Source organism: Petromyzon marinus, chromosome 39 (assembly GCF_048934315.1).
Source record: "Petromyzon marinus isolate PM22_M1 ecotype Great Lakes invasive population chromosome 39, UKy_Petmar_22M1.pri1.0, whole genome shotgun sequence".
Classification (NCBI taxonomy): domain Eukaryota; kingdom Metazoa; phylum Chordata; class Hyperoartia; order Petromyzontiformes; family Petromyzontidae; genus Petromyzon; species Petromyzon marinus.
Window position 1 is genome coordinate 16,782,805 of NC_133705.1, and position 26,916 is coordinate 16,809,720.

The 26,916-nt window shown below is 49.7% G+C and overlaps 3 protein-coding genes across 5 annotated transcripts in view; 2 read left to right on the forward strand and 1 right to left on the reverse strand.

Annotated features, from left to right (window-relative positions):
• LOC116950441 (high affinity cGMP-specific 3',5'-cyclic phosphodiesterase 9A-like) overlaps positions 1–9,838 on the forward strand; it is a 24,722-nt gene extending 14,884 nt beyond the window's left edge. For both annotated transcript variants that reach the window (XM_076072960.1, XM_032968184.2), the window contains 9 exons: positions 638–815; positions 1,553–1,675; positions 2,200–2,292; positions 2,506–2,573; positions 4,490–4,592; positions 5,771–5,875; positions 6,342–6,488; positions 8,223–8,420; positions 9,297–9,838. In XM_076072960.1, the coding sequence (XP_075929075.1) occupies positions 638–815; positions 1,553–1,675; positions 2,200–2,292; positions 2,506–2,573; positions 4,490–4,592; positions 5,771–5,875; positions 6,342–6,488; positions 8,223–8,420; positions 9,297–9,311 (1,030 nt within the window). In that variant the 3' untranslated portion in view covers positions 9,312–9,838. The remainder of the gene's footprint in view (positions 1–637; positions 816–1,552; positions 1,676–2,199; positions 2,293–2,505; positions 2,574–4,489; positions 4,593–5,770; positions 5,876–6,341; positions 6,489–8,222; positions 8,421–9,296) is intronic.
• TAF10 (TATA-box binding protein associated factor 10) lies at positions 9,649–12,835 on the reverse strand. 2 transcript variants are annotated; one of them, XM_032968185.2, is made up of 5 exons: positions 12,633–12,834; positions 11,811–11,947; positions 11,268–11,332; positions 10,516–10,630; positions 9,649–10,422 (listed from the first exon to the last, which is right to left on the reverse strand). In XM_032968185.2, the coding sequence occupies exons 1-5, from the start codon at positions 12,676–12,678 to the stop codon at positions 10,333–10,335; spliced, it is 453 nt and encodes a 150-aa protein (XP_032824076.1). In that variant the 5' UTR covers positions 12,679–12,834; the 3' UTR covers positions 9,649–10,332. The 2 variants fall into 2 exon arrangements, with proteins under 2 accessions (XP_032824076.1, XP_075929078.1); XM_076072963.1 differs by having other exon boundaries at positions 9,649–10,630; positions 12,633–12,835.
• Positions 12,836–14,687: 1,852 nt separating this feature from the next.
• TPI1 (triosephosphate isomerase 1) lies at positions 14,688–23,999 on the forward strand. Its single transcript, XM_032968183.2, has 7 exons — positions 14,688–14,898; positions 18,467–18,590; positions 19,442–19,526; positions 19,880–20,012; positions 20,198–20,283; positions 20,677–20,764; positions 21,864–23,999. The coding sequence occupies exons 1-7, from the start codon at positions 14,784–14,786 to the stop codon at positions 21,980–21,982; spliced, it is 750 nt and encodes a 249-aa protein (XP_032824074.1). The 5' UTR covers positions 14,688–14,783; the 3' UTR covers positions 21,983–23,999.
• The last annotated feature ends 2,917 nt before the right edge of the window (positions 24,000–26,916 follow it).

Here is a 26,916-nt window from a genome sequence, read left to right on the forward strand (position 1 = left end):
CCCACAGACTCAGAGGGAGACACACACACACTCAGAGACCCACAGGGAGACCTCGGACCGACAGCCGCCGTCTCTCTATAAAGTGACGGTGTCCACTCGCTCTGCACAGAGTGGTGACGCGCGGTCGCCTCGCAGGCAGAGTACAACACCCACACTGTCATTCGTCTCCTTCCAGTGCACAACAGCAAGAAGGGTACCATGGTGGTGAAATGCTAATTACCTCGCCTAGTATGCAGGAGGTCGTGGGTTCGATTTTGACCCTGACACCTGTAGTGTATTTGGACTTTCTACGTTCTCCCAGTGGTCGCGTGGTTTTCTCTCCCGGTCCACATTTAGCATCAACATCACGCGTTTAAAGTATTTGGCTGATAGATATTTCCACGTGATAAGCCACTTCGTTGAGCTATCCTTTGTTATAGCCAGGTCGCTTATGAAAAAGAGATATACAGCTCAGTGGGCCTTAGCTGGCAAAATATTTTTTATAGTTTTAGTTTTTATCTTGTGTGCGGGTAAGGGGCTAAGCGGGAACATCGAGGCTCGTGAGCCACGGCCTAACCGGCCCATCGCCCCTTGTCGCCCGGTGCCGATCGGCGCGTCGCCCACCGCGCCCGCCGCGCCCCCCGCGTGCCCCGTGCAGGCAGTGGGAGGATGCCGAGATGCTGCTGCTGCTGCAGCTGATGTTCCTCGACCTGGAGCTGGTGTCCGAGTTCGGCGTGGAGCGGCGCGCGCTGCGCCGTCTGCTGCTGCGCGTCTACGCGCGCTACAACCACATCCCCTTCCACAACTTCCAGCACTGCTTCTGCGTCTCGCAGATGGTGAGGCAGGAGCCCACGAACGGCCACGGGAGAGGCCCTCTATCCTTGTTTGAAGGGGTCCACGGTGCAGCATTTGGCTGGAGGCTCCCCCGTCCAGTGACGGATTATCCTAGTAGCAAAAGTAGCTACGTATGCTAGGGGCTCTGCACTTTCAAGGGCCCCGCGCTAAATGCTTTCAAGCTATCAATTCCGGTTCAGTGATTCTGCACTTGCTCTCTTACTATAGTATTATACTGCCTTCAACTTTTATGAACGACTGGGTGTTTAAGGTTAGCGATGTGTCGTATTATCTGGCTGTATAGCAAATGAAAACATACAATTACTTTACGATGCAAGTAAAAAATGTGTGTTTTAATATGTATGTGTTTTTTTATTTATTTTATTTAAAGCCCCTTTATAACATCATGCTACAGGCCCTGCACTAGCTTAATCTGGCACTGCCCCCCCCAACCCCTTCCTTTTCCCAATCTCCTCCCAAGTAGATTGTTTTTTTACTTTTCTGTTTGTAATTTGTTGAGCCGCAATGCCGAGTCCTGGGTTTAAATCCGGGTTTCAGCCGCCCGTGATTAAACTCTCAGCTTACAGAGTCGTACGTCTTTGACAAGTATTATTGAAGGGTTTGTCTGATACTCAATAGATACAATTAGGCAACTATTCAGGCGCCAATTTAAAATCAGTTAATCAGGAAACAAACAACGATCGTGCTGATGGCGACGGCGATGACGGTGACTTCACAGATGTACGGACTCATCTGCATCACGGATCTGCGGAGCAAGATGGAGCACATCGACCTGCTGGCCATGCTCACCTCCTCGGTGTGCCACGACCTCGACCACCCGGGATACAACAACGCCTACCAGGTGCTCGCACGCCGCCACACCCATCGGGGGGTCGGGGTGGGCGGCTTAGCAGGGCTTCGTTGTCGCACAGAGCCCTGTGGTGTCTTCTCTCTGCGTGGGACTGGCACGGTTTAAGTTGCTCTGCAGTGGTGATGGTGGTGGTGATGATGATGACGGTGATAATTATGATGGTGATATTGTATGCATGTTAAACTTCTTTCACACCGTACGTAGCCAACTGTGCTAATCGGAGGTGCGGTTATGATGTTGATTGTAATGACAATGACCATAAATGTTGGGGATGATGGCATTAGTCACTGTTTAACTTTAGGTAAGAGGGTGAGTGAGTGGGTGAGTGAGAGAGTCAGTGAGAGAGTGAGTGGGTCAGTAATTGAGACAGTGAGTGGGTGAGTGAGAAAGTGAGTGGGTGAGTGTGAGTGAGTGAGTGCGTGAGGGAGTGAGTGGATCAGTAGGTGAGAGAACGAGTGGGTGAGTGAGAAGGCGAGTGGGTGAGTGAGTGTTTTCCATCACGTTATTGTTTCCAGATCAACGCTCGCACTGAGCTCGCCCTGCGCTACAACGACATCTCCCCGTTGGAGAACCACCACTGCGCCGTGGCCTTCGAACTGCTGGAGGAGGTGACGCTCCATCCATTATCGATCCATCCGCTAGCCTCACGACAGCAGAGGCCGTGCGAGTCAACCACCCACGGGCCCAACACGAGAATGTTTCACGGATAAAATCAAGAGCGCTGTACTTGTTAAGCCAGGGCTGTGGAATCATATTTTTGTTTATGAGGGGCAATCAGGCCGTGACTGCCGTGCGGTGACCTTAGCTCGCTGTTCCTGCAGCATGAAAGCAACATCTTCCGAAACTTGACCAAGGAGCAGTACAAGAGAGTCCGTGAGGGCATGATCAAGTGAGTATTCATTCCACACATTCAGGGTACCGTGTAATATGTCTGCACATTTTTTTCTTCCATAATACAGGTTTTTTTGGGTTAAATAATGTGAATATAAATGCGTCGTTAAACCCGCCACCACTCCAGACAGCCAACTAGTAAGGTTTGTCACGTAAATAGAACATGCCAATTCGTTACAAGTACAGCACACCGGTGTGTTGGAGAGTCAACCCACAATATTTATAATTCGAGTATGACGTTTCGCCAGTAAATACAACCAGCCTAATAAGAATATTTAGGTCTTATAAATATTCGGGATGTGGGCGTCGCTGGTAATCCAGAATTCATCGTCCACCCTGAGTCGCACTGAGAGGGTGGTGCTGGTGCTGGGCTTTTCCCTGGAGTTCCAGCAGCCATTGTAGTGGTGGTGGTGGCAGTGATGGTTTCAAGCTTCAAGTTTCATTATTAGGTATAGTCCTGTGAGCCATGCGGCTCTTGAGTCGGATGCAACCGCAACAAACAAAATATGAACAGAGAACATCTTAAAGCGACGACGCGCAACAGAAACATCCTGCATAAACCAGCAAATCTTCCAAAAAAAACCCACCGTATTTCAACGCTGTGTGCAAAAATCCCAGTGTGATGCAAGTCAAACAATAACAACCATAAGACAATTTAGATTAAAGTTATCAGGCCAATTCCGCACTTCCGCAAGAAACATGGCTTAACCACGTGTTTTCGAAATCGCCAAAATAAAGCTATAAAAACAATGTAACAACAGTAATCATAGGAACTGTGATTCAAATTTAACAATAAACGAAATACATAACATGTATGACCAAACTTGCAACCATAGCTGGCAGCATGACACTCCCAGTGTATGATGTGTGAGTGAGTCAGTGGTAGTGTGAGTGAGTGTATCATGTGTGAGTCAGCGTATGATGAGTGAGTCAGTGTATGATGTGTGAGTGAGTCAGTGGTAGTGTGAGTGAGTCAGTGTATGATGTGTGAGTGAGTCAGTGGTAGTGTGAGTGAGTATATGATGTGTGAGTGAGTCAGCATATGATGAGTGAGTGTATGATGAGTGAATCAGTGTATGATGTGTGAGTGAGTCAGTGTATGATGTGTGAGTGAGTCAGTGTATGATGTGTGAGTCAGTGAAAGATGAGTGAGTGTATCACGACATCCTCCCCACCATCACGGCCTCCTCCCTGCCATCACGGCCTCCTCCCCGCCATCACGGCCTCCTCCCCGCCATCACGGCCATGGTGGTGGTGGTGATGGTGGTGCCACCACCGTACCACCTCCCAGCGAGTTCCAGGATTCTGACCCAGTGACGGTGAACGAGCGGCGGTGAACGTCAAAGTCCGCATGGGGTGCACGGCTTGCATTGCAACTTAGGGGTGGTGGTGGCATTTCCACGTCCCCACCGTGCAGCGGCCGGTGTCCTTGTTTTTCTCGTGGACGGAGGTCGCGGTGTTTCGGGGGTGCTTCCAGAGCAGCCGAGGAGAGTTGATGCGCCGCATCCCATTGACCATCCTTCACGAGTGGACCGTACTGTGCACCGTTCAGTGAGGTGCCGATCAAGCGGGCCGCTCCGTTCTGGATGACGTCAAGCTCCTTCGGTGTGCTTTTTTTTTAGAAATGATGAGAGTGGATCGTAGAAATTGGCCAAACGTTCCTCGTCAGCTGTCCATGCGCTCGACCCCAGCGTTTCTCAACATTGACGGTGGTGAATGGGCTTCTTGTAAGTCAGCGCCGGTGGCGTCACGGTGAGACGTTCCTCAGCTCCGCGGGGACCGTCGACTCAGGCAGCAAAGACGTCAAGCCTGCACTGCCGAGGTCACGAACCACCGCGTACTGGATCTGGGTCTCCCTCCCTCTCTCTGGATCTCCTCTGTCGCCCCGTTACCGCTGCCCCCCGCCGCCCGCAGGTGCATCTTGGCGACAGACATGGGGCGACACAACGACATCCTCGCCTCCTTCAACGCCATCTTGCCCACCTTTGACTTCCGCAACAGGGAGCACACGGACGTGGTGAGCGCTGCGTCGCGTGCCCCGGGGTAACGCCACGAGCCCTCCGCAGCGACGAGCAGAAACAACGACGCCGGCGGCAGCGCCATTGTTGCGCTCGCACCGCAATGCCCGTGTCAAAACCCTCAACGCTCTTGCGCTGGTCAGGGCAGCATGACCCGTGCAAGCATTGGTATACGTTTAGCATCGTAAGATGTATTTACCTTCATCTTCTTTCACATTGTACGTAGCCAACCTTGCTAATCGGAGGTGAGTTCGAAGGACAACAAACTAACGACAAAAAGCAGTTCTTCAGAAATGAGTTTGTCAATCTAGATGATTTAAAAGTGCATAGCTCCAGTGGCTTCCTAATATCGGAAGAGCGTTCCAGACGATCACAGAAGTGCATCTGAAAGTGCACAATGCAGTGACCGTCTTTGTTCGATGGTTAGCCAAAAGCCGGAGTTTGCGTGATGATTTAAGCTCCTTGACGAGATCAGCGAGGTAAAGAAGTTAAATGTGCTCTGTAAGCTCACGCAAGAGCACTTTTATTGGACCCAGGGCTGCATCCTCGGGCAAGTAAAGAATGAACGGGCGAAACGATTGTAAAGTCAAATTAATGTTTCGTCCATTAATTTGACTTTCCATATCACTGTTGTCCAGCAGCATCTGTCAGTACCGTATGGCCTTTAACAGACTGTTGGGGTACGAGCAGTTAGCGAGCACCTACGAAGGCCGGCCTGGCACGTGAGGAGGTGGGTGGCGAACGCCATGCCCAGGGCACACACACATCCAACAACAGCCACCATTTGTCACTAAGTGGCGGTGATGCCACCACGGCGCCTGTGCCAGGCTGTGTGCACTTTAAGGGGACGTGAAGTGTTGAACGCCTGCTGGCAGGTCATGGGACAAACCCAGGTGCCACGGGTTGACTGACTGTGATGACTGACAGATGCACCACACATTCAGGCACACAACAACAACCGCCATGCGCCAGTAAGTGGCGGTGACGTCACCACGACGCTTGTGCCAGGCCATGTGCACATTGAGGCCACGTGGTGTGTCGAACGCCCGCTGGCAGGAGGTCACGGGGCAGACCCAGGTGCTACGGGTCGACTGAGATGACTGACAGATGCACCACACATTCAGGCACACACACACACGTGCCTGAGTGCATGCTGACACAAGCCGTCTGTCCGCAGCTCATGATGATCATGATCAAGGTGAGCGACATCTCCAACGAGGCGAGGCCCATGCAGGTGGCGGAGCCTTGGCTCGACTGCCTGCTGCAGGAATTCTTCTCTCAGGTGAAGCCCGCGGCTCGTCACCGGCCGACATCGTCGTCGTCGGCGGCGGCGGTCGCGGCACGCGCGGAGTCTCGCCTCGCTCGGGGTCACCGTGGAGCCAGGGGCGGCTCGGAGGTCGGAGCACCGAGCCGCCACCTCTGAGATCCCGGCTGTGAATCCAGGCAGCCGTCGCCTGTGATTAAAGCCGGGTTCACGGGGCTGGCGAGGCGACGTTCTAGGCCATCGGTTGGGAAAGTGCCGGACGCGAGCGTGGAATCGTTCCGGGGTGGTGCTCGAGGCGGAACGTGGCTACTGCGTTTAACGAGGACTCCCCCAGTGGAACACAGAGCACTCGGCCCCAGGCATCCAGCACTCGGGGACTCGACCAACAAGTGTACACCTAACCAGCACCGCTCACTGCTGCTGCTGTCACTAAAACACTTCTGTTTCTCATGCTGCTGCCGCTGCCCCTGCACGTGTGCCTCAGAGCGACGTGGAGAAGCTGGAGGGGCTGCCCGTGTCGCCCTTCATGGATCGCGACAAGGTGTCGCGCTCCTCCTCGCAGGTCAACTTCATTCGCCACGTGCTGCTGCCGCTCTTCGTGGCGCTCGCCACTCTCTTCCCGGCCCTGCAGGTCGGTGGATCGCACCTCAACGCAGCGGACCACGGGCTCACAATGGCCTTGGTGGCTCTACTAAGATCCTGGGTTACAATCCGGGGTCAAGCATTGTGCCTGGTTATCTCTCTCATGTTGGAGACACTGAGCGAGCAATGCTGAGAGCTTAGTTCAAGCCCTGGGTCCTCGCAATCGCTCTTCCTGAGATTCACAATGCCATGTCTGAGACACTGAGGCGGCACTACTACGAGTCCTGGGTTCAAGCCTCGAGCCTGGGTGTCTCTCTCTCTCACACTGGATTCATAATGGCCCTGACAAAGACAATGACATGCCAGGTTGAGAACCAGAAACCGGTATATATATAATTTAACAAGATCGTGTTTACGAAAGCCCAGGTGTGATGATAATGAGGTGTATTTTATTTTTGCTTGCCATTAATTGCCGAGACTCATTAATGGAGCACATCTTTCATGGGGCTAGGCTAATTCGCTGGACTTCAGCAAATTTGCTTGGTGCATTGTGTCCATGTTTGTTTTGATGTGAGCAATATAAGAGGCTCATTCATAATTCATGATGAAAAAAAAATTCCCAATCATTTGTCACTTTTGTTAAATGGCTATTAAAGAAGTCTAAAGAACTAATTTCGTAAACATGAAAGCAAACCGCAGGCTAACATTAAAGACAACCTTTGCATAAAAATAACCAGGAGCAGTGCCACCGGTAAACACGGCCGGCAAACACGGCCGGCAAACACGGCCCAGTAGACGCGGCCGGTAAACACTGCCCAGTGAACACAGGCGGTGAACACGGCCCGGTGAGCACGGCTGGTGAACACGGCCGGTGAGCACGGCTGGTGAACATGGCCCAGTGAACACGGCCGTTGAACTCGGCGCGGTGAACACAACCGGTGAACATGGCCCGGTGAACACGGCTGGCGAACTTGGCCGGTGAACACGGCCCAGTGAACACAACCCAGTGAACACGGCCCAATGAACACAACCGGTGAACACGGCCGGTGAATACTGCCGGAAAACACGGCCCATCATTGAGGACTATTGCCGCTCGGCTCCCGGGCTTGCGAGCACGGAGGTGGCCACCGAAACCATCCACACGCGCGGACACTCGACGGATTGTCACGATTTGGGCCGGTGTGGAGAGTAGGCCAAATACCCCGTAAAAGGGGCTTTCTTGAGCCGCATCATACGCAGAGCTACTTGAACACAAACATAGCAGCCGGTACACAGCAGATGACAACACATTGACTTAAATAAAAATAGGTGATGGAATAAACTGTCTAATTAGTTTGTTCCCCTTTAGTTATTGTTTAACAATACAGTTTTACTGTACACTTTGTAGTCACCAGGACATTACAGTGACCCCATTCCCTGCCATATTTAATACATTACTGTTACGTAAAATTATGTTTAACATTTCCCTTTTTTTTAAAACGGCTCCCCGCAAGGGGGCAGCCAAGGAGCAACAGGGCGGCTCCGGAGCCGCAGGTTGCCGACCCCCGTTCTAGCAGAAGCCCTTGGGCTAGCCGTGGCGTCGGGCCAGCAAGGGTACGGCTGCCCCTTCATCTCTTTCCCTGCGTAAACTTGGCAAGACCCTCCTGAAAAAGAGACGCGAGGTTTCGTGAGGCTTTTCTGGCTAAACAAGCAGAGTAGTAATAATAATAAAACAAGCCATGTTCCACTGTGGTGGTGGTGCCACCGTCGCTGCGTTCCCGCGACCGTGTGTGAGCGCGCGCAGGAGCAGCTGGTGGAGCCGGTGAGCAAGGCGCTGGAGTATTACTCCACAATGGAGCAAGCGCTCCAGCAGCACGGGGGCACCGGCCGACAGAGCGTGGCCGCGGGGCTCCAAGCAAGCGCCGGAGAAGCGCCGGGGAGCCACGGGGGAAGCGAGGGGGGAATCACGGGACCACCACCTCCAGCCGCGCTGAGTGACTCGGTGATTGACACACCTCTGATATAATTGTTCCGTTGATCTGTGGGCATACCCGCACATCCAGGAATCTCCCACTCGTGAACACAGTTGCCGACCTCAGATGTTGTGCCTCAGCAAGACTCCTCGTATAGATAGATGCACTTGTGTTCATTATTACTGTCATAATATGGAGCGATGAATTGGTTCACGTGCAGGTGTTAAGTAGGTTACATATTGTGGTCGTGATGGCGACGGCTCGTTGGGGGCTTCATCCAGCAGCAGATGGAACATGGCTCGTGATAGGATTGCTCCTTGACTAAGCTCCACCAAGCAGCGTGGTGAAGAATGGTCAACCATCTGCGTGCTGTCACGTAGGATCATGTTACCCATAATTCTCCAAGTGCTATGTCGGGTGTTCATAGCATAGTGCGCTATGAACCCAGGGAGCACCGGAGTTCAATTCCCAGCCATGGCTAACATTAGCTACCAAACGGTCATTAAGTTTGTAATTATTTGACAAATTTTCAGTTGATTCAATAATAATTTATTTTCTATTTGCTACCTCGTGCAATTTTCCAATACAATGTCTCGTATGTAGTATTATTTTGTTCCATTAGTCTCCATGTAACATTTGCTTATAATATACATGCACGATTATCGATTCCGTGCACGCATCAGATTGTCAGTGAATCGATGCATCTTTACATCCATACAATTGTGCAAAAGCATTTCCATACAAATGCCATGTTTCATGAAAATTCTAAACAAATATTAAGTGATTAAGGCCGTGCTGGGACAGGTTCCCTCCAGACGAAGCTGTTGCAAGACACGAATCAATGTCTTGTGAAACGGATTATACCATCGTAACATTTTGCTTCAACTTCGTTTTGGTTGAACCAGGCCGAACGGCGATGAGCAGCGCTGGTGGCAATGCCGGATCGGTCCGAACCACTCGGATCCCTGCTGCTCCCAACTTGCACCAGCAGCAACCCTCCATAGCCTGCGGTGCACACCCCCTGCTCGGATCGTAGCCTCGTCGGGCACGCGGTAGCGTGCGTGCAGATGGTCTGTAGAGATGTGTGGATGTGCGATACAGATACGAATGGCGTTGTATCTGGGTTGTAAAAATGTGTTCCAAGGGTTTAAATGTCCAGTTCAAAAAAGTGAATATTGTCGAGTCTACAGAAGTTTCGGACCATCTACAATATCCCTCCAGTTTAATAGACATGTGCACACACACATCCACAAATAATTGCATTATCAACTGTTTATTTTTCACATTTTTCATTTTCATAACATAAAACATGAGGGTTTAAAAAATTCATATCGATCTTGATTTGAACTTGATGTGAGTCATTCATATCGATGTAGCATTTTCATGTTTACAACACGTGGGTCTTCGTTTACATCTCCTAGCCAACGCAATAAAACTCCGACAACTACCTTCGGCGGAGCCATCTCTCCTTCCTTTGTATGTTTCGTTTAACGTTCTGAGCGAGTAGCAATGTTCACCTACGCCAAGCATCAGTTCACCGACCACACGCAGACACAACACCGCCTCACAAAACTTGCGTGCCATCAACAACTCACATGGTTCCCACAACACTGGCCAACGTGGTGCACTTACCACCGATCTCACACCGAATCCCTGCCGCCGGTGAGCCTCCGTCAATGAAGACTTGTTAAGAGCACAGCGAGTGGTACATTGACTCATTGACCCGACATCTGCAGGCCAAAATTCAGAAACTTGCAAGCCAGTTCAATGAGCCAACCCAATCGCAACTGGCAGTTCAATAAATCAGACAACACAGCTCTGCCAGGCTTCTGACAGTGAGTTAGCAACACCAAGCTAAGATTCCTGCTCAAACAATTCAACATAGAACAGAAGTACACAAACAAGGCGTTGTTCGCAAGGTGTGGGCCTGGACATGTGTCTCTAAGTGAAGTAGCAAGGCTTCTTCACGTTGATATTGTAGTCGCCGAGTGCCGGGATGAGATCATCCATGGTCAGCGTGCACTTCTTCTCCTGTAGCACAAACGAACGCGTTAGTGAGGGGAGGGGACATGCGAGGCATGCAGGTTTGTGAGAGGAGGCATGCAGGTTTGTGAGAGGACACACCTTGCTCTTGCTGCGCGAGGTGGTGGAGGTGGTGCCCTTCATGCGACAGTGCTGCAGCGCATCGTTGGCGATGTCCGAAATGAACTTCTGCGCAGCAAGAGAGATGAGACGGATTCTGGAAACGGCAGGAAGGACAGAGACGGTTCGAGAGATCAATACAAGTCGGCACATCGAAGTAAAAATAGACACGAATCAGAAACGTCAAACTGTTCACTATGAAATAGCGCTACCTACGCAAGACACGTTACCACAAAGACAAACAGAATGGTAAAACAAGTGGAGTATGCAAACTGCAACAGTGCTAAATAGTACTGGTGATGAGGATACCTGTCTCGTTTGTATTATCTCATTCACTCGAAGTAAAACTAATGAGGAACTATACAAACGAAGTACCAAAGAGTTACTGAATCTAATCACGACTAATTTGTAACAATTCATTGGCTCACTAAATGTGAAGGACATCTGCTGGTTGTTTGTGGAGTTGCAGGTTTGTTTCATTGCTTTTAATATTGGTGTAGGCGATGCTTTGATTCCGTAATAATTCATCATTTACAGCCCTTTCTCAACCCACTGCTGGATGAAGGCCTCCCCGTGCATTGTCAGTCATGAGGATTGTTTGACCATACTTTACCAGTACAAAGCGTTTCATTAGTTTGTGATTCTCGTGCGTCAGGACATCGGTCTCAAAACCACCAAAGTCCTGAGTGACAATGCCGAAAGCGGTTATGGAGTGGTGTGTCACCCATACGTACATCCGGGGATCTGTAGTCTCAAATCCAGCACGATTAAGGTAATATCCCGTGACTGCATCTGGAACCTGAACATCGAAAGAAATTGTTAATTAAACCTTCAGTCACTGTGAAGCAAAAGTACTGTGGTACACAATCATCACCAGCCATATTAATCCACTGCTGGATGAAGGCCTCCCCAAGGTTTCCACGCTTCATTAATGTCCTACGATACAAATTTATGAAACTCACACTTACTTACGTAAAAAACATTTAAGAGGCTCACATTCTACAGTTTAGTAGAAATATTGGCGGATTTTAGTTGGACAAACCGGGAAAAAGTTGATTTTTTTTAAAATGGACACGTGAAGAGTTTTCAGCAGCCGCCACCGAATATCACGCACAGCCTTAAATAGACAAGGCATCCCGGCTGAAGTCACGCGAACCGCAGGTTGACTTTTTTCTGTCTTGACACCAAACGCACCTCTATGGGTATCACTACTCAAGCCAATTCGTAGGTCAAATGGCCTCGTTATATCGGCACTGTGGGTGGTGCTGCGGGCGCACCGTGGGTGTGTAGTCCTCCAGGTTCTGCAGGAGGTCGTTGAGCGCTGGGAAGTCCACGTGAGATCGGTCCCCGTTGACGTGGGCCGAGGAGCCGCCTCCGTGCAGCCCATCGATGATCATCGCCTTGGACTCGGACTCTGAACAATCACCGTTTAATATCGCCATCAACCAATACCATCGCCACCAACGTCATCGCCATGTATCAAAGTCAGACGATATCCTTGATAACCAGGACCGGTAATAAAGTTAAATCATTACAGTGTAATGCTAAGGTAGCATCCAATAAGAAAACACACGCATCAAACCTGGGCACAATTACGCAATTCGTAACAATGCTCCTGTAATTGGATCAGACCTAGTATCAATTATTTCAAAATATAAGCGGGTGCTAGAGGGTGTTAGGACAGACCTGGACTTGCCAGTTTTCAAGACGAGAAATTATCTGTCACACAAGATGTTTGAGGTAGCTATCAAACACGCAAGCTGCTATATAAATACGCTTTGTTATATGCAAGTGTTTTTTATACACACAAGCAGTCACTGGGCTGCATTATTTTATCTGTTAGCTGCTGTTAAAACGTAGCTATTGTAGAAGCTCTGTGTAATCACGTTAAACTGTTCAGATGTTAGCTGCTGTACACGTCCACAGTGCTATATATAATGATCTGTCACACACACACCATGTGTCTGTGTTTATATTTACACGTTATAACGTATCGGCACCGCTACCAACATTATTCAATGGGCGCCTACGAGGGCCTCGTGGCCAGGCTTGAGCCAGGCGAGGCTACCCGCACCCCCGACTCGGCCCGCAGTCGTTACCCGCATTGGAGCTGCACGGGCTGGCGTCGGAGCGCGCAGGATTCATCGGGGCACGCACTACCGACGGTTCGAGACTGAACCAACAGCGGCGGCGACGATAACAGGATCACAGCACCAGACCCAGGCAACAACAACAGCAGCAGCGGCGGCCGCTCCAGTGGTGCCCTGTGGGTCGCAAAGTGCTTCCAGAAGACGTGGGCGCGTTTTAAAAGGCCCCAGGATGGCGTCTTCCGGAATATATCTTCCAGAAGATGTCACGGCGAGAACATAATTATATATTCCAGAAGATATCTTCCGAAAACTACTTCCAGAATTAATCATGCGGAAGATATCTTCTGGAATATCTCTTCCATACGAACCAGGGCCCGGTTTTCATACAGGCCGGAAGATTGCTGAAACGACTGAAAAAAATTGCTTCTGGAAGATTCAGAAGAACCAGAAGCGTGCAATGTCCCACCGAGTAAAGGCCGTAGAGCTAAGAAGCTTTTTACAAGGACCACTCGGCAAAGCATTCTGCAATTACAGACATTAAGATTCGATGCTGGAAGTGACGCTGCAGAAGAAATATTCAGGAAGATTTAAAAAATCATGATTTAATAAAAGCTTCGACGTTTCGAAACCACCGGCAAACGCAGGACGATTGCTCTAGTAGCTTTAACCTCAGTCGCTTTAATTGGTTAAATAATTGGGCGCCAATCACAACGGATGGTGAATTTTGCAGATGACACGTTATTGATTACTGCTGGCCGCTCTCCGGATGAAGTGATTGCTAAGCTCCACGGTGATTTCAACAAACTACAACGTCAGCTAGTTGCTCTTAAACTAGTCCTGAATACCTCCAAAACTAAGGTGCTATGCTTCTCACCAGGACTAAAGCAGAAGTTATTTTTCCCCAATTACATTCCTTAAATAATTATCAAATAGAGCAAGTCAAGATCTATAAGTATCTTGGAGTCATCTTGGATTAAAACTGAATTTTGAAGATCACATTGATTATATTGGTAAAAAGACAAATAAAAATTGGTTTTCTGTATCGACACAAGCACTGCTTCCCCCTATGTTCCGTTTGGAATTGATAAAAGCTACCATACTGCCTCTACTTAACTACTGTGACATCGTGTATAAATCAGCCCCCAGTTCTGCACTGAAGAAGCTTGACTCAATTTATTACTCGCCCTTCAGATTTGCATTGAACTGCCCATATAAGACTCACCACTGTGATCTCTACATTGGGTCAAACTTAACATCTCTTAATGTTCGACGGCTTGTGCACCAGGTCTAAAAGCAAATGCTTCGCTCCGGATGACCGCTGCAAAGTATGATCTTGTGTTTTGATTTAGTGTGCTGATCTTTAAAGATGCATTGAAAAATGTTGATACTTCTACTGATGCTCCTGCTGTTGTGGAGTGACTCATGCAGCCAGCTATGGCTGCAGGGTTTGGTGGTACATGTTGTTTATGTCGTTTATTGTGAAATTTCGGTCACAGTTCCTATGATCACTGTTACATTGCTTTTATGGCTTTATTTTGGTGATTTCGAAACTTTTTTTGGTTTGGCCATGTATGTTTGTTGTAGTACGGATTTAGACCGATGGCCTTAATCTAAGTTGTCTTGTGGTGGTTGTTGTTGTTTGACTTGCATCACACTGGGATTTTTGCACACAGCGTTGGTGTACGGTGCTTTTTCTGGAAGAGTTTTGCTGTTTTTTTCTGAATTTTTCTGTTTGCACTTTAAGATGTTTTCTTGTTCATGTTTTAGTTTTTTTTGTTTGTTGCGGTTGCACCCGATTCAAGAGCCGAATGGCTCACAGGGCTATACCAAATTAATGAAACTGAAAACTGAAACTGAATCTCAAATTTCTCCCGCGTGGCCGTTTAAAGGCCGTCAATCACAGCAGACGGCCGGCAGATCGGTGGGCGATCGTCTTGGGTCCAACCAAACCGTGCCCAAGTAAGGGACAGGCTTCGTCGCTGTTGAGACGCGCGCGCCGATTGGCTGACAGCGCCGCACGCACGAGAGGCGACCTCTGATTGGTCGCCTCGCTCCTATAAAGTCGCGTGCAACCTGCACACTCTTCGTCAGTCGCGCCGTGCTTGTCGACTCTCATCTGTTCATTGTCAGCTCCCGCCTCGACAATTACACTCGAACGCAATGGCACCAAGCAGGAAATTCTTCGTCGGTGGCAACTGGAAGCTGAATGGCGACAAGGCGAGCCTGGGCGCGTTGGCCGAGTCCATGAACAAGGCTTCCCTCGACCCCAACACTGGTAAATCGCCCTGCGCAACTCTCCACATACCAAATGAATACGCAAGAGCCTACACAACTGTCATGCACACGTTCACATTCTCGTGCATATTTATACTCGGGTGTGCAATCTCAATGGCCTAGCCCCATGGGTCGGCAACCTGCGGCTTTTTAAGCACTTAAGAGATGTCATTTATTAAGGACCAGCGTCGAGTATTCGCGTGCATTGCTGCTCTTGAAATAGAGGGGTTAATTTTTACCCAATTTAAAAAGAGTGGCTCGTGTTGTTTGGTTGCTAATCCCTGGGCTAGCCTGACTCCGCCGACTCGTCATTTGAATGCAACGCAGCTGCAACCGACCGCTGCAATGCCGTCGGTTAAACAAGCGTTATAATTTTTGTTAACGTGTTTTTATTTTTTAAATCTTGTTTTTAGTTAACTATAGTCGAGTTTTTTTTTAAAATTTGACCTAATTGCTGAGGGGATTGAGAGCCGAGGGCTCAGCCTCGGCGGCCATCGCCATTGCGGATCTGCGAGGCGACGCGTCCGCGAATGTCGTCACTCGCCGCGCTGACGTGCGGGCATTTACAATTAATAAACAGATATATACATGCGTCATTTATTAACGCGCATTAATTGGGACGCCGTTAATTCACTACAGCGTTGCAATTTGCACAGCCGTCATAATTTTCCGTGTTAATTGAGGTGGAGGTCGCGCGCTCGGTGAAGGTCGCGCGCGCGGTGGGGAGAGGCGGGGCTGGGAGGGGGTCGTCCCCGCGCATGCGCACTGCGCCTGACCCAGCGCTCTGCGGTAGGGGCCGTGGGGCGCGTGGCCCGTCGATTTGACCCCCCAGCCCGCCCGCCAGTGGCACAAATGGACTCGCGGTGCCGCAGTTGTGTCCGTGAGAGAGGGACCCGTCGGTGCGGTTACCACCACCGCAGTGCGCGTGCACCCGCGATGACAACGTAGCGTTGCTGGAGCGCAGCGGTTAGCGCGGAGGTGTCTGCCCAACAGTACAGCTGTAGCGTACACGAGATGGGTACGCGGTGAAGTAATATCGGCAGGTCGCGTGTGGTGGGGCTAAGTGTGGGTACGCCCACCATTTCCACGTGTGCACCAGTCCAGTTTAGCTTTCAATGCAGCAATGGCGGTTGCCGTCATCCAGCAGTTGATTGGAGAAAAAAAGTGCACATTTACACCGTCAGTTGTGATCATCAGCCGTGGTCTATCCACTGATGGATGAAGGTCATCGGTCTGCAATGCCGCAATCCGGCGCATGAGCTCATCTCATTGATTCGTCTCTGCAGTGGTCACCCTCACTGGATAAAATCTGAGAACTCGCAAGTCACTACTAGCCTGTGCTGGCTAGTAGGAAAATGTCAACACCAATACTTTTCGCATAAAAACTTAACAATAATGACGGTCCAAGGATTGGTTAGTTGACCCACAATAGGAAGTTCGTTTAAATTCAAAATCTGATTATTATTTTTTTTTATCCTGGAGAATCCGATGAGCTATGAAGCTCTTTTTCACAGATGTCCAGTAGAAGCAGGTCATAAAGTTACAACTCTTTTTCAATCGCTGCAATATCAGAGCATGGTTGGCATTTGCCTGAGTGCAAAGGATGCAATAGGATCCCGTGTAATAATATCACTGCCCTCCTCAGGTCTCTGAATGCTGGTGGCACGTCTTGTACACGCATGTCTCAATGGAGAGTCGTCTTGGTGTCACTTGAGCAATTGATGCTTGCACACACCCACAGCAATCACAGACACCCAAATGCACAACCTGACATTGCTACCCCTTACAAATCTCAACCATCTGCCCCCATTCTAGGTGATTTCCTGTTCCACATCCCTGCGTTGCCAGGTGCAGGGGTGTTGGAACATTTGCATCTAGCTTGCTCAAATCCTATCGTTTCTTGCACACAGTTTGTTGTGTACCTAATGAGAGTCAGATTTTTTTTGTTCAGAGGCGGTGAGCCGTCGCTTGCCTATATCTTACTCGTTTTGAAAGAAGTTCCCCTGTAATTCACTCTTTTATGCCATCACAGGTTTTACCAAAATTTATTCTGTGGCCTGTGAAATGGGACAACGGACTAACAAATCAAACCACGTTCGACCGACCCCACTGCCCTTGCCACGTTTTGGCTTGTGCTCAGTCGCCACTGGGCGCAGGGAGTGGCTCCATCGTGGGAAGGCAGAAGAAAGGGGTTGGGCAATGAAAAAAATCCACACACAAACCCCGCTCTCTGCACGCCATTTTGTCATGTAACGCATCATTCCTGCAAAGACCCACATTGGTGTCACCTTGGCACCCTCGGCTCTCCCGAAATATACACAACTGGCACTTTGTTCGACCCCACTTTCGCCTCCCCGTCTATGCCACGGGCAAATCGCGAAGAAAAAAACGAATGCTATAATAAACTAATGCTGATCCATGCCTTCATTGAGGTTGCAGCTCGATGCACAAATAAGGAAGCTGGTACTGATTGACATTTCGTCTGGCCTGGTTGGCGTATCGCACAGGCTGCATGGGGTTTTGCGGTGGTTAGTAACGAGACACCGTTCATTGCATTTACACCACTCGTGCGCACTGCATTATTGAACGCGTGGTGAATGTTGTACGTGCAGAGGTGGCTGTGCAGAAAGCACATTCACTGTGCAGTAGGCTCCCTTGAAACCGGAGTAGCCACCAGGCTAATAAAAGGACATGGCATTTTTTTGTAAAGGGCAAGTTGGGGTTATTTTAAGACTCCAGTAGCCTCTGCTGTAAATGTACAAGATTCCTGTAAGGTCACCGCTCATAAGCTCAGACGCTGACTCGGGAGGTTCTAAATTTGAAGGTGACATCTCATGCCCATCATGCCTCTGATGACCCTCCAATCGCTGCAATAGTTGGGTAGACAGCAGGGCAGCTTCTTGCAGATTGGGTGGAGCATTTCTACTGTCTACTTCAGCGGTCCTTTTAATTTGCGGAGATGAGTGTCATGATGAATGTTTACTTGGCTTTGGTTTTTCTTTTTTTGGGTCTGCCTTTTAGTCATATGGCTTGTCGCCTGTCTTTTATTGATCTGTCTTTATGTCTAATTGTCTGCTGGTGGGCTGGCTTAAAAGGGTGAGCAGTAATATCCCTCTGCAGGTCATCGTTGTCTGAAAAAACTTAAATTGACGATCCCAGCTCCCGAGCAGTGCACGTCTCCTGTTTGATCAGGGCTGCTGTTGGAGGGTCACTGCTTCACGATGATTGTGACAGACAGCTCCTTACCATTTGCTTACTTAATTTTACACCTGAGCCCGTAAAAACATCACACGGCATGCTTACATTGTTTCATAACGTCTCTTGCCTATGTGGGTACGTACTGAATTATTAATCATGGTGGTTTGCTCAGCAATGGTGTAACGCCCTCCTTAAAAGCTATGCCTGCACTCATGAAAGCCTCTGCAGGTGTCAACAGCATGGGAAGTGATTTGGCATGGGCTCAACGACTGAATGCGCACCACCAGCTCAACCCGGCCACTCGTCTGTATCTCCAACGTTGGGCAGGAGTTTAAGTTACCCGTGTGTGTGTTGTGTACGTGTGCTTGTAGAGATCGTTTGCGGTGCCCCTGCCATCTATATCGACTTTGCACGCCAAAAGCTGGACCCCAAGATCGGCGTGGCTGCACAGAACTGCTACAAGTTGGCCAAGGGGGCCTTCACTGGCGAGATTAGGTGAGGAGACTCTCGAGTGTCCGAATTAAAGTGGAATTTCCTTCACTGGCTGGGACCAGCCAAACGTGCTTATAGTGCCCACCGCCTCATTGCCATTTGAGCAGGGAGAGACCCTTTGACTTGATTCCTGAGTTGTGTTTTTTTTGTTCAATTCATTTTTTGCAATTTTTTAAAGCGCACTAACAAATGAGGTCACCAATTTGACTCAACATTTCTGCCCATGGATGAGATTGCTTTTCACCCCGGGTGTGTAGTAAATTTACTATATTAATTCATTAATCGTTTGGTTTAACATTCACCCGGATGTTTACGTGGTCTTACAAAGTTGTTCCAGAAAAGCATGCCACAGTATGTTTCATCTACTTGTTCAAAAATGTCCATGAAATAACCACAATGTCCTTTCCATACAAGAAAGTTTGACGGAGTTGTGACTGTTTAGAAGTGCCCCACACTCGTACGTTTCACGAGTGTGGTTGTTTAAGGGTTTTTGCATGTGGAAGGAAATTGGATTACCTGGCACGAACCCACACGTACGAAGAGAATAATACTCATAGGTTCGGATATCACTCGCCACTAATGTTAGCCGCGGTCGGAAATCAAACTGGTAGCTAGGTTCATATCGCGATGTGCGCGAACCGCTCCGGTGTGTTACCAGATTTTTATTTTGACTTAATGCTTGAAGGAGCATCGCACGATGGAACAAGAGGGTCCACTGTCAAGGCGCGATGCCAAATCTCCAGCGTCCTCGACCATCATCCCCCGTCATCAAGATGCCACAGCAACAGAGGAACGATTTGACACTTGCCGTGTAATGTGGTGTCTTCCTCTTCCCTATGGGCCGTGCTGTGCAGCCCGGCTATGATCAAGGACTGTGGTGCTCACTGGGTCATCCTGGGCCACTCGGAGCGCCGCCACGTGTTCGGGGAGACCGATGAGGTAGGGCCCCCCCCCCCCCCACCCCATTCTGTGGAATGAAGCTTTCTGGGGTACCCCCTCACTCCCTCACCTCTGAAAAACGTCTGAAGAAAATCCTCCTTCCCACGCATGGCGTGCGTCTTTCTTCGCTGTGCGGCTTTCTTCCATTAGTTGTGTTTAAATGAATTAGACGTTCAAATTGTATCAGTTCCAACGGAATCGGTCCGATTACGATCTGACCGGCGTTGCGTGGGCCCCGCGCAGGGTATTGTGGGTGTCCCCCGTGATGCCCCGCGTCTCGCCCTCGCGCACGCCGCGACGGACGAGCACGCCGCCGCCTGTTGAGCCGTCGTTCGTTGCCGCCCCCCCTGCAGCTCATCGGCCAGAAGGTGGCGCACGCCCTGAGCGAGGGCCTGGGCGTCATCGCCTGCATCGGAGAGAAGCTCGACGAGAGGGAGGCTGGCGTCACCGAGAAGGTCGTCTTCGATCAGACCAAGCACATCGCAGGTGCTGCCCCTCCCCACCCTCACATGGCCGTGCGTGTGTGTGAAGTACCCTGCATGGTTATATTAGTTGTTAACGACGCATTGATTGCAATGGATTGTACTGCTCATGGTTAATGAAGGTGATCTCGCTCGTCTGTGGTCACAATGTGACAAGTCTCCGCTGTGCCATGCTTTGCCCCCCACCAGACAACGTGAAGGACTGGAGCAAGGTGGTGTTGGCATACGAGCCGGTGTGGGCCATCGGCACGGGCAAGACCGCTTCGCCCCAGCAGGTGAGATGGGTACCACAAAGATAAAGATCCCCCGTGTAGCCCACATTCATGCAAGAGCCTTTTAGCAAACACCTATTAAGGCCGACATATTATACCATTGGTTATTTTCATTCCCAGGCATGTCAACCTTCACTGGTTTAACAGAGTTGGCTCCCACCATGCACCTACAACATAACTGCACTGCTAGTTCCTACAATTCATTGCGTGTTTATGATATAGTTTTAGTACTTGCTCCCACAATGCACTGTGCACCTTGAAGTAGAAATGTAACAGGTTTGCCAGGCACACTCCAGTAGTGCGAAAAAATGCGCTGTGGCGGCACACAATCGATTTTATGGTTGTCTCTCCAAAAACGACGTGGTGATATGCGGATTTGTGTTTTGGTCCCCACAGGCCCAGGAAGTTCACGAGAAGCTGCGCCATTGGCTCAAGAAGCACGTGTCCGAGGCTGTTGCCAACTCAACCCGCATCATCTATGGAGGCAAGCGGGGGGGGGGGGGGGATCCCGCTCGTGGGTCTGGCCCCTAGCATGAAGCCTCGTGGCTCTCCCTCGATGCCTGTGTGTGGCTCGTGCGGAGCACGCAGAGGCATGTGCGACGCACTTGGGGCAGGGCTGTGCTGGAGTCCAAACCGAACGCTCGGGGCCTGCAACACATGGGGCCACGGTGGCGAGATGTTATATACCTTGCCTGGTATACAGGAAGTCGTGGGTTCGATCCTGACCCTGATGCCTGCTGTATATTTGGTTTGTGTCTCTCTCCCCGTGGTCACGTGGAGTTTTCTCCGGTTTTTCCCTCCATTTTAGAATCGACGTGCGTTGCTATAAAGGTCCACACGATAATCCACTTCGTTCAGCTATCATTTGTGGCCAGGTTGCTTCTGAAAATAACTATATAGCTCAGTGGGCCTTATCTGGTAAAAAAAAATAGTTTAGTTTTTTAGTTTAGATAAATGCTGCCCCATGTTTAGTTCCGGCATGGAGACCCTTTGACTTTGGATTGATAAACATAAGCATGATGGATTGTCTCGTTTTAATGCTGATGTATCGATGACTTGATGCAGCTATCGCTTTCACAGTTGCACAACGAAATGCAAGCCAGGTGGCTAGAGGTCATGATGGTCATTGTAACACTGCAGTTGTAGGCTTGATTGAACAGAAACAGATGCTAAATTGAAATTAAGTTCTTGAAGATGTGGCCACTTGGTGCCACTAATCTACTGCCACACAATGCCGTGTTTGTCACTGGGGGTTTTGTAGAAAACCTTTATTTGGAAAAACTCCTTGGAATTAATGTTAGTTTTGTAGTCCTATTGATATATATTTCAGTTTGCTTGTGGAAATTGTGTTAAGTACCCCTGCGTGTGTGCATGAGTATACTTTTGTACGTATACTTCTATGGAAGTGTCTGATTTGGAAAGCGAGATGCAGTGGTTCGTGCTCTGTGCTCTAAACGTGTTTACCCGAATGAATTTCCCATCCACAGCTGATATCAACGGAGAGTGATATCATCGTGCTGCCCCACAGCACACCCTCGTGCGCCGTGCCAGCCTTCATAGGTGCTTTGTGTGTTTCCGTGCAGGCTCCGTGACGGCATCGAATTGCAAGGAACTGGCGGGCATGGCTGACCTGGATGGGTTCCTGGTGGGCGGTGCTTCCCTCAAGCCCGAGTTCATCGACATCATCAACGCCAAGAAGTGAAGCAGGCCTGGAAAGAGGCTCGCATGCCCAAAATGTACACAGCCCAGACGAGGAACTAAATCTATCTGTACCCTGTACTAAACCATGCTGACAACGATGATTTGAATGTTTTCCTTCATCTGCGGCTGTGCCGTGCGGGCCTCCTGGGACTATAGTCGAGTGGGGCCTGTGTTCCGGGTCCTCGTAGCTTTTGTGTGCGTTTGCATTTGTGCGTACGTGTGTGTGTGTGTGTGTGCGTACGTGTGTGTGTGCGTGCACAGTGCCGGCTTCACTCCCGTTTGAACCATCGCCACCGTGTTCTCACTCCGGGTTTTAAAATTATGCTCCTCGGACTCCCAAGTGCAGTAAATTGTGCCGTAAACATAATTGAACAAGAGGGCCTATGCACACAACATTGAGTGTGGTTCTGCATATTAGGATTGATTTAGACAACAGAGTGCTCAATTTAGCCACAGGTCCTGAAAAACCTCCTGTGTGACTAAATTTTATCCTTTTGTCAGCTTGATTACGCCTTCCACATCTTGGCGGCCGCACACTTCCCAACAACCTTTAAAAGGTCGGTGTCTGCTCAAACGACATCTCTGTTGGCAAGTCTGAGCGAGCGGTGGAAATTCCATATTCCCATGGGATTAGCCACTTTAATTTGATTTATTTAGCAAATCGCGTTGTGAAACACTGCGATTTAAATAATGTAGGAGGGATGGCGACTGGCGTGAACATACTTGGACCAACGGACCGCCACCTGTTATCCACCCACACCCAAGCGCACACTTTACCCACGAGCAAAACCCGGAGTAGAGCGCGTGGCACATGGCTCTACGGCGCTCGCTCAACCGGAGCAGAAACGCACTCCCCGTGTGCACCATCTCAAAATCTGCACGCTTCCATCCACTGTAAAAATAACTATATCCTGCAGACGTTAATATATATGACTGTTGTGTATCGGTGGTGAGCTTGCACGTGAGGTGTGGCTCAGGCTGGAGTCGCTGGCTAGCACTGTGTGCCTGTATTGTGTAGTAACGTGTGCGCGAGTGCCTGTTCCCTCCAAAACAAACCCCATGCTCTTAACAGGTGACTCGCGCGTGTGTTCCATGCCCTGTGGTGCCCCTGTAGAACATTTCACGCACTGTGCTAGTTTCAATAAAGTGCCACTATGATATGAAACGCCTTTAGGCCACAAGGTATCATGGAAATTGACCTACATTTTTTGGGACGCCAAGAAGAGGAAGCGTGTGTTCGTGTCAACCATTCTGTCTGCCCTTTTATTGCAGCGAGTGGTTGTAAAGAAACCTTGCAACTAAGGGAGCGTCAATATCATGAGCTCTTGCTATACAGTACCCCACTGTTTGAAAGAGTATTGGTTGCGAAACGGTTTTTGGAACATCACGGTTGGTTGGGCACTGGATCGTAGTTGAAAGTGATTGTTTTGCAGTCTGGTTCCTCGTTTCAGGTTCCCAACGTCGATTTCCGTGCTGCCCAGGGCGTCTGCACGTGATGTGTACACGGCCCATTAATTTAATGGGCCCTGAGAGCTTCCCGTTTATTGGGGCTCACGGTGTGGTCACCTTTGGGAATCGCATTGTTGTCAAGTATGTGTGTGTGTGTTACAATGTAAGTTCATAAACTGATTTTCAGTGGCTTGTCTGTACGTCTAAATGGTAAAATTGGGCTGCACGGAGTCGGGAAGAACTTGAAAGCAAAATCGTGTGGCGTCTGGAACCTATTTAAAAATTATCTGCCTTTTGACCTGTCCGATTTTTCAAGAAGGGAAATCTGTTTACAAAACACGATAGTTAAAAAAAAATTAACAGATTTTATCATTCAGATGGCCTGCTTGTGATTCTTATTTTTTTCTCAAAGCCAAACAAACTTTGAAAATGCGTGGACACTCAGATGTTTCGTTTACCAGTGTGCTTGTTCACTGCTATTGATGTCAGTCTGTGTAAGTCCTGTAGACTGTTCCGATCACTCTAGAAACCGTAAGCTTAAAGGAAATTAAAGTCTCGCACTGCAGCTATGTGATTGTGCCCTTGCTGTTATTGTTAGTATTAAAAATGCTAATTTAATCTACAAAACTGAACATAGGAGATGAACAGTACAAAGGAGACCCAGAAATATTTTTTTTCCGTAAACCGAATCGTGTCATTGATTGGTGGCAAATAACCAAAAACCCAGCGTTGTATTAGTGAAACCGTGAGCATCCCTTCGTTCTCGTCGTAAGAGTTGGTTGTGGACCTGCAACGGACGCGCACCGGCTGGGAAAGGGAGAGTGGTGTGGAAATTTGGGTCATCAACGTCAATCCCAAATGGTTACCCCCCCCAGCTTAAAATGAAGGCACACGCTGCGTGCCATGTGCTGACGACCGCAGGCGGAGGCTTTGATCCTGCGTCAGATTTGTAAATGCCCTATTTCTAAACGAGGCTTTCTTAATAGATGGCATCGCATTTTAAAATAGCCGCAGTAAAAGTGTGCATGTTTCTTTGCAGATTGAGATTGCTCTGGCAGTATTCGTTTGGTCACCAGCTATTGTGGGAATCCATTTGAAGAGCTACACTTTGCGTTGCCAGTGAGTAAAGGGATTGGCCTCGACTTGAAACGGTGAATATTTATATATACATACAGTATATAACCACGCAATGCGTGATCCACATACGAAGGAGACGTCAGAGCGGTGATTACGCGACTCCTGACGGTTATCTGGCTTGTCCACCTGAATGAAAATGTAGTTGCTTTGCATCTACATCCATGCGAAAGAAGGAGTGGGGCCTTCTTTACCTCGAACGGCCCTGTCCGTCTCCTTCACTAAAATCTGCTGAACGGTAAATTTATATCTCGCCCAAAAGAGGATTTTTGGAAACGGTGTAATGACAATGGTGTCACTCGTCCATTGTATATTTTCCCGGTAAGAGGTCTGACTGCTGTTTGTAAATGCGAGTCATTGCCTCTCGGGTTGTGTAAACCGCCAGGTACTATTGCATTCTGGAACATTGTGCACGGTTCCTTTTGTGGGTTGTAGTAGCAAAACAAACCCCACTCGACTAGACAAAACGGTAAACCGGCCAGGTGTATTTTTGGCTTTACATCCTCATGGAGGAGGAGAAAGCTGCTCATCTGAGCGAAGTAGCGATGCTCGCGACTCGGAGCGACCCACCTGGCCACCTGGACTGACAACGGAATCGCGGGTGCACTCGGTCGCGTGCGAATCGGTTCGGGGGAATTGGCAGCTGCATCGCAGGGTGCGTTTGGGTTTCTGCAGCATGGTTACCGAGCACTGGACAGCGATCCCTGCTCGTTGGGCGACCGCCACCCACTCCTCTCTCCCACCAGTTCTCCACCTCCTGTGTCTGCTGTACCTCCACGCCAGCGGAGCGCAGGCGGTCGATTGCATTCACGGGACCATGGACCAGCGGCAGCCTGCGGCCGTGGTTCCTCCCCCCCCCCCCCCTAGGGTGTGATAGCCAAGATCAGGATGGAGAGGGCATCCGTGCAGTCAGCTGGACACTAGCGGCCTGGCAGGACAGGCTGAGGCAACTCGACATCGCTTATCTGTCCAGACGCGTGGCAATTTCGCGTCCGGGACCCTCGGAGGTGTAGTGTCGCTGCTGCTGCTGTAAAGGCAGCCATGAACGAATGCGGGAACTGGCTAATATAAGGCTGTCCTGTAAACTTGAACCCGATCTGCTGCCACTGCGTGGTGGCGCTGTTGGGCCACATTCCTCCCCCGGCAGACGGTGGCTCGCTCCTGCCGCTTGTCGAGGCCATCCCAGGCGAGTCTGAGCCGAGTTTTGCCACCGCAGCAGTACTCCTCTGCCTTGTGACACTGCACAGCGCTTCTCACCTGCACTGCCACGCGACACCAACATCGCCTCGGTGTTCCCAACCCGGCTCCCAATCTCATCCCAAATTAATGACGCAACATCTTTACGAGTCTCCGTGGCGTGCGTTCCCGCCTTCCTTCCCTCCACTATCCTGCCTCGAGGAGCGTCTCACGTTTGTGTTTGTAAGCCACAGCCCAGTGCAGCCTCGTCAGCGCGCTGTGTGGCCTGTTAGAACAGACGCCGAATCTCGATTTCAAGCTTTCGCGACTTCAATGAAGCGCTGTCGTCTCGACAGTTCTGTTCCTTCACCTGCAGAAGGCTACTTGTGTTGTGGCCGAAACGTTAGAATTTTATTTTATTGTTTTATTTTATTTCCATTCTACGTGACTTTACCGAAAGAACCAAGAAGAAGAAGACGCCGAATCATTCTTGGTGTTGTGGGCCTCCTATTCAAGGCGAGGACTCTTAACAAGCTCAGTGAGAGCCATTCGGCACAGCAAAGTTGTACAGACCGCATTACGTGGCGTGCTGGTGGTTATAAATCACACGCATCCACGAGTCTATGTGGTATGGATGTCGAATAACTTTCGCACCGCACGTATCCAACGGTGCGAATCGGAGGTGGGGGAGAGACGACAACATACAACAACAATCATGGACATCGGTCCAGATAGCCCCGAGGTTGATTACAACAATCATGGCCATTGGTCCAGATAGCCCCGAGGTTGATTACAACAATCATGGCCATCGGTCCAGATAGCCCCGAGGTTGATTACAACAATCATGGCCATCGGTCCTGATAGCCCCGAGGTTGTCGGACAGAAATGTCAAAACAGAACGTTGCTTTCTAACTGGGTCAAAACTAATCTGCTTAAAGTCCCGAGGAGTGTTTGCAGCTCGGGAGAACGTGGGCTCGTTGTGGAAACGGACTGAAGTTCGTGAACGCGCCACTGGGGCGCCACCAACGAAAGTGGCGTAACTCGGGATACGTTCCGAGTTACGTAACTTGGGATACGTAACTAGGACGTGTTCCGAGTTACGTAACTTGGGACACGTAACTCGGGACACGTTCCGAGTAAGAACAGGGCACCAGGAGACGCGGTGGAGACGAGAGC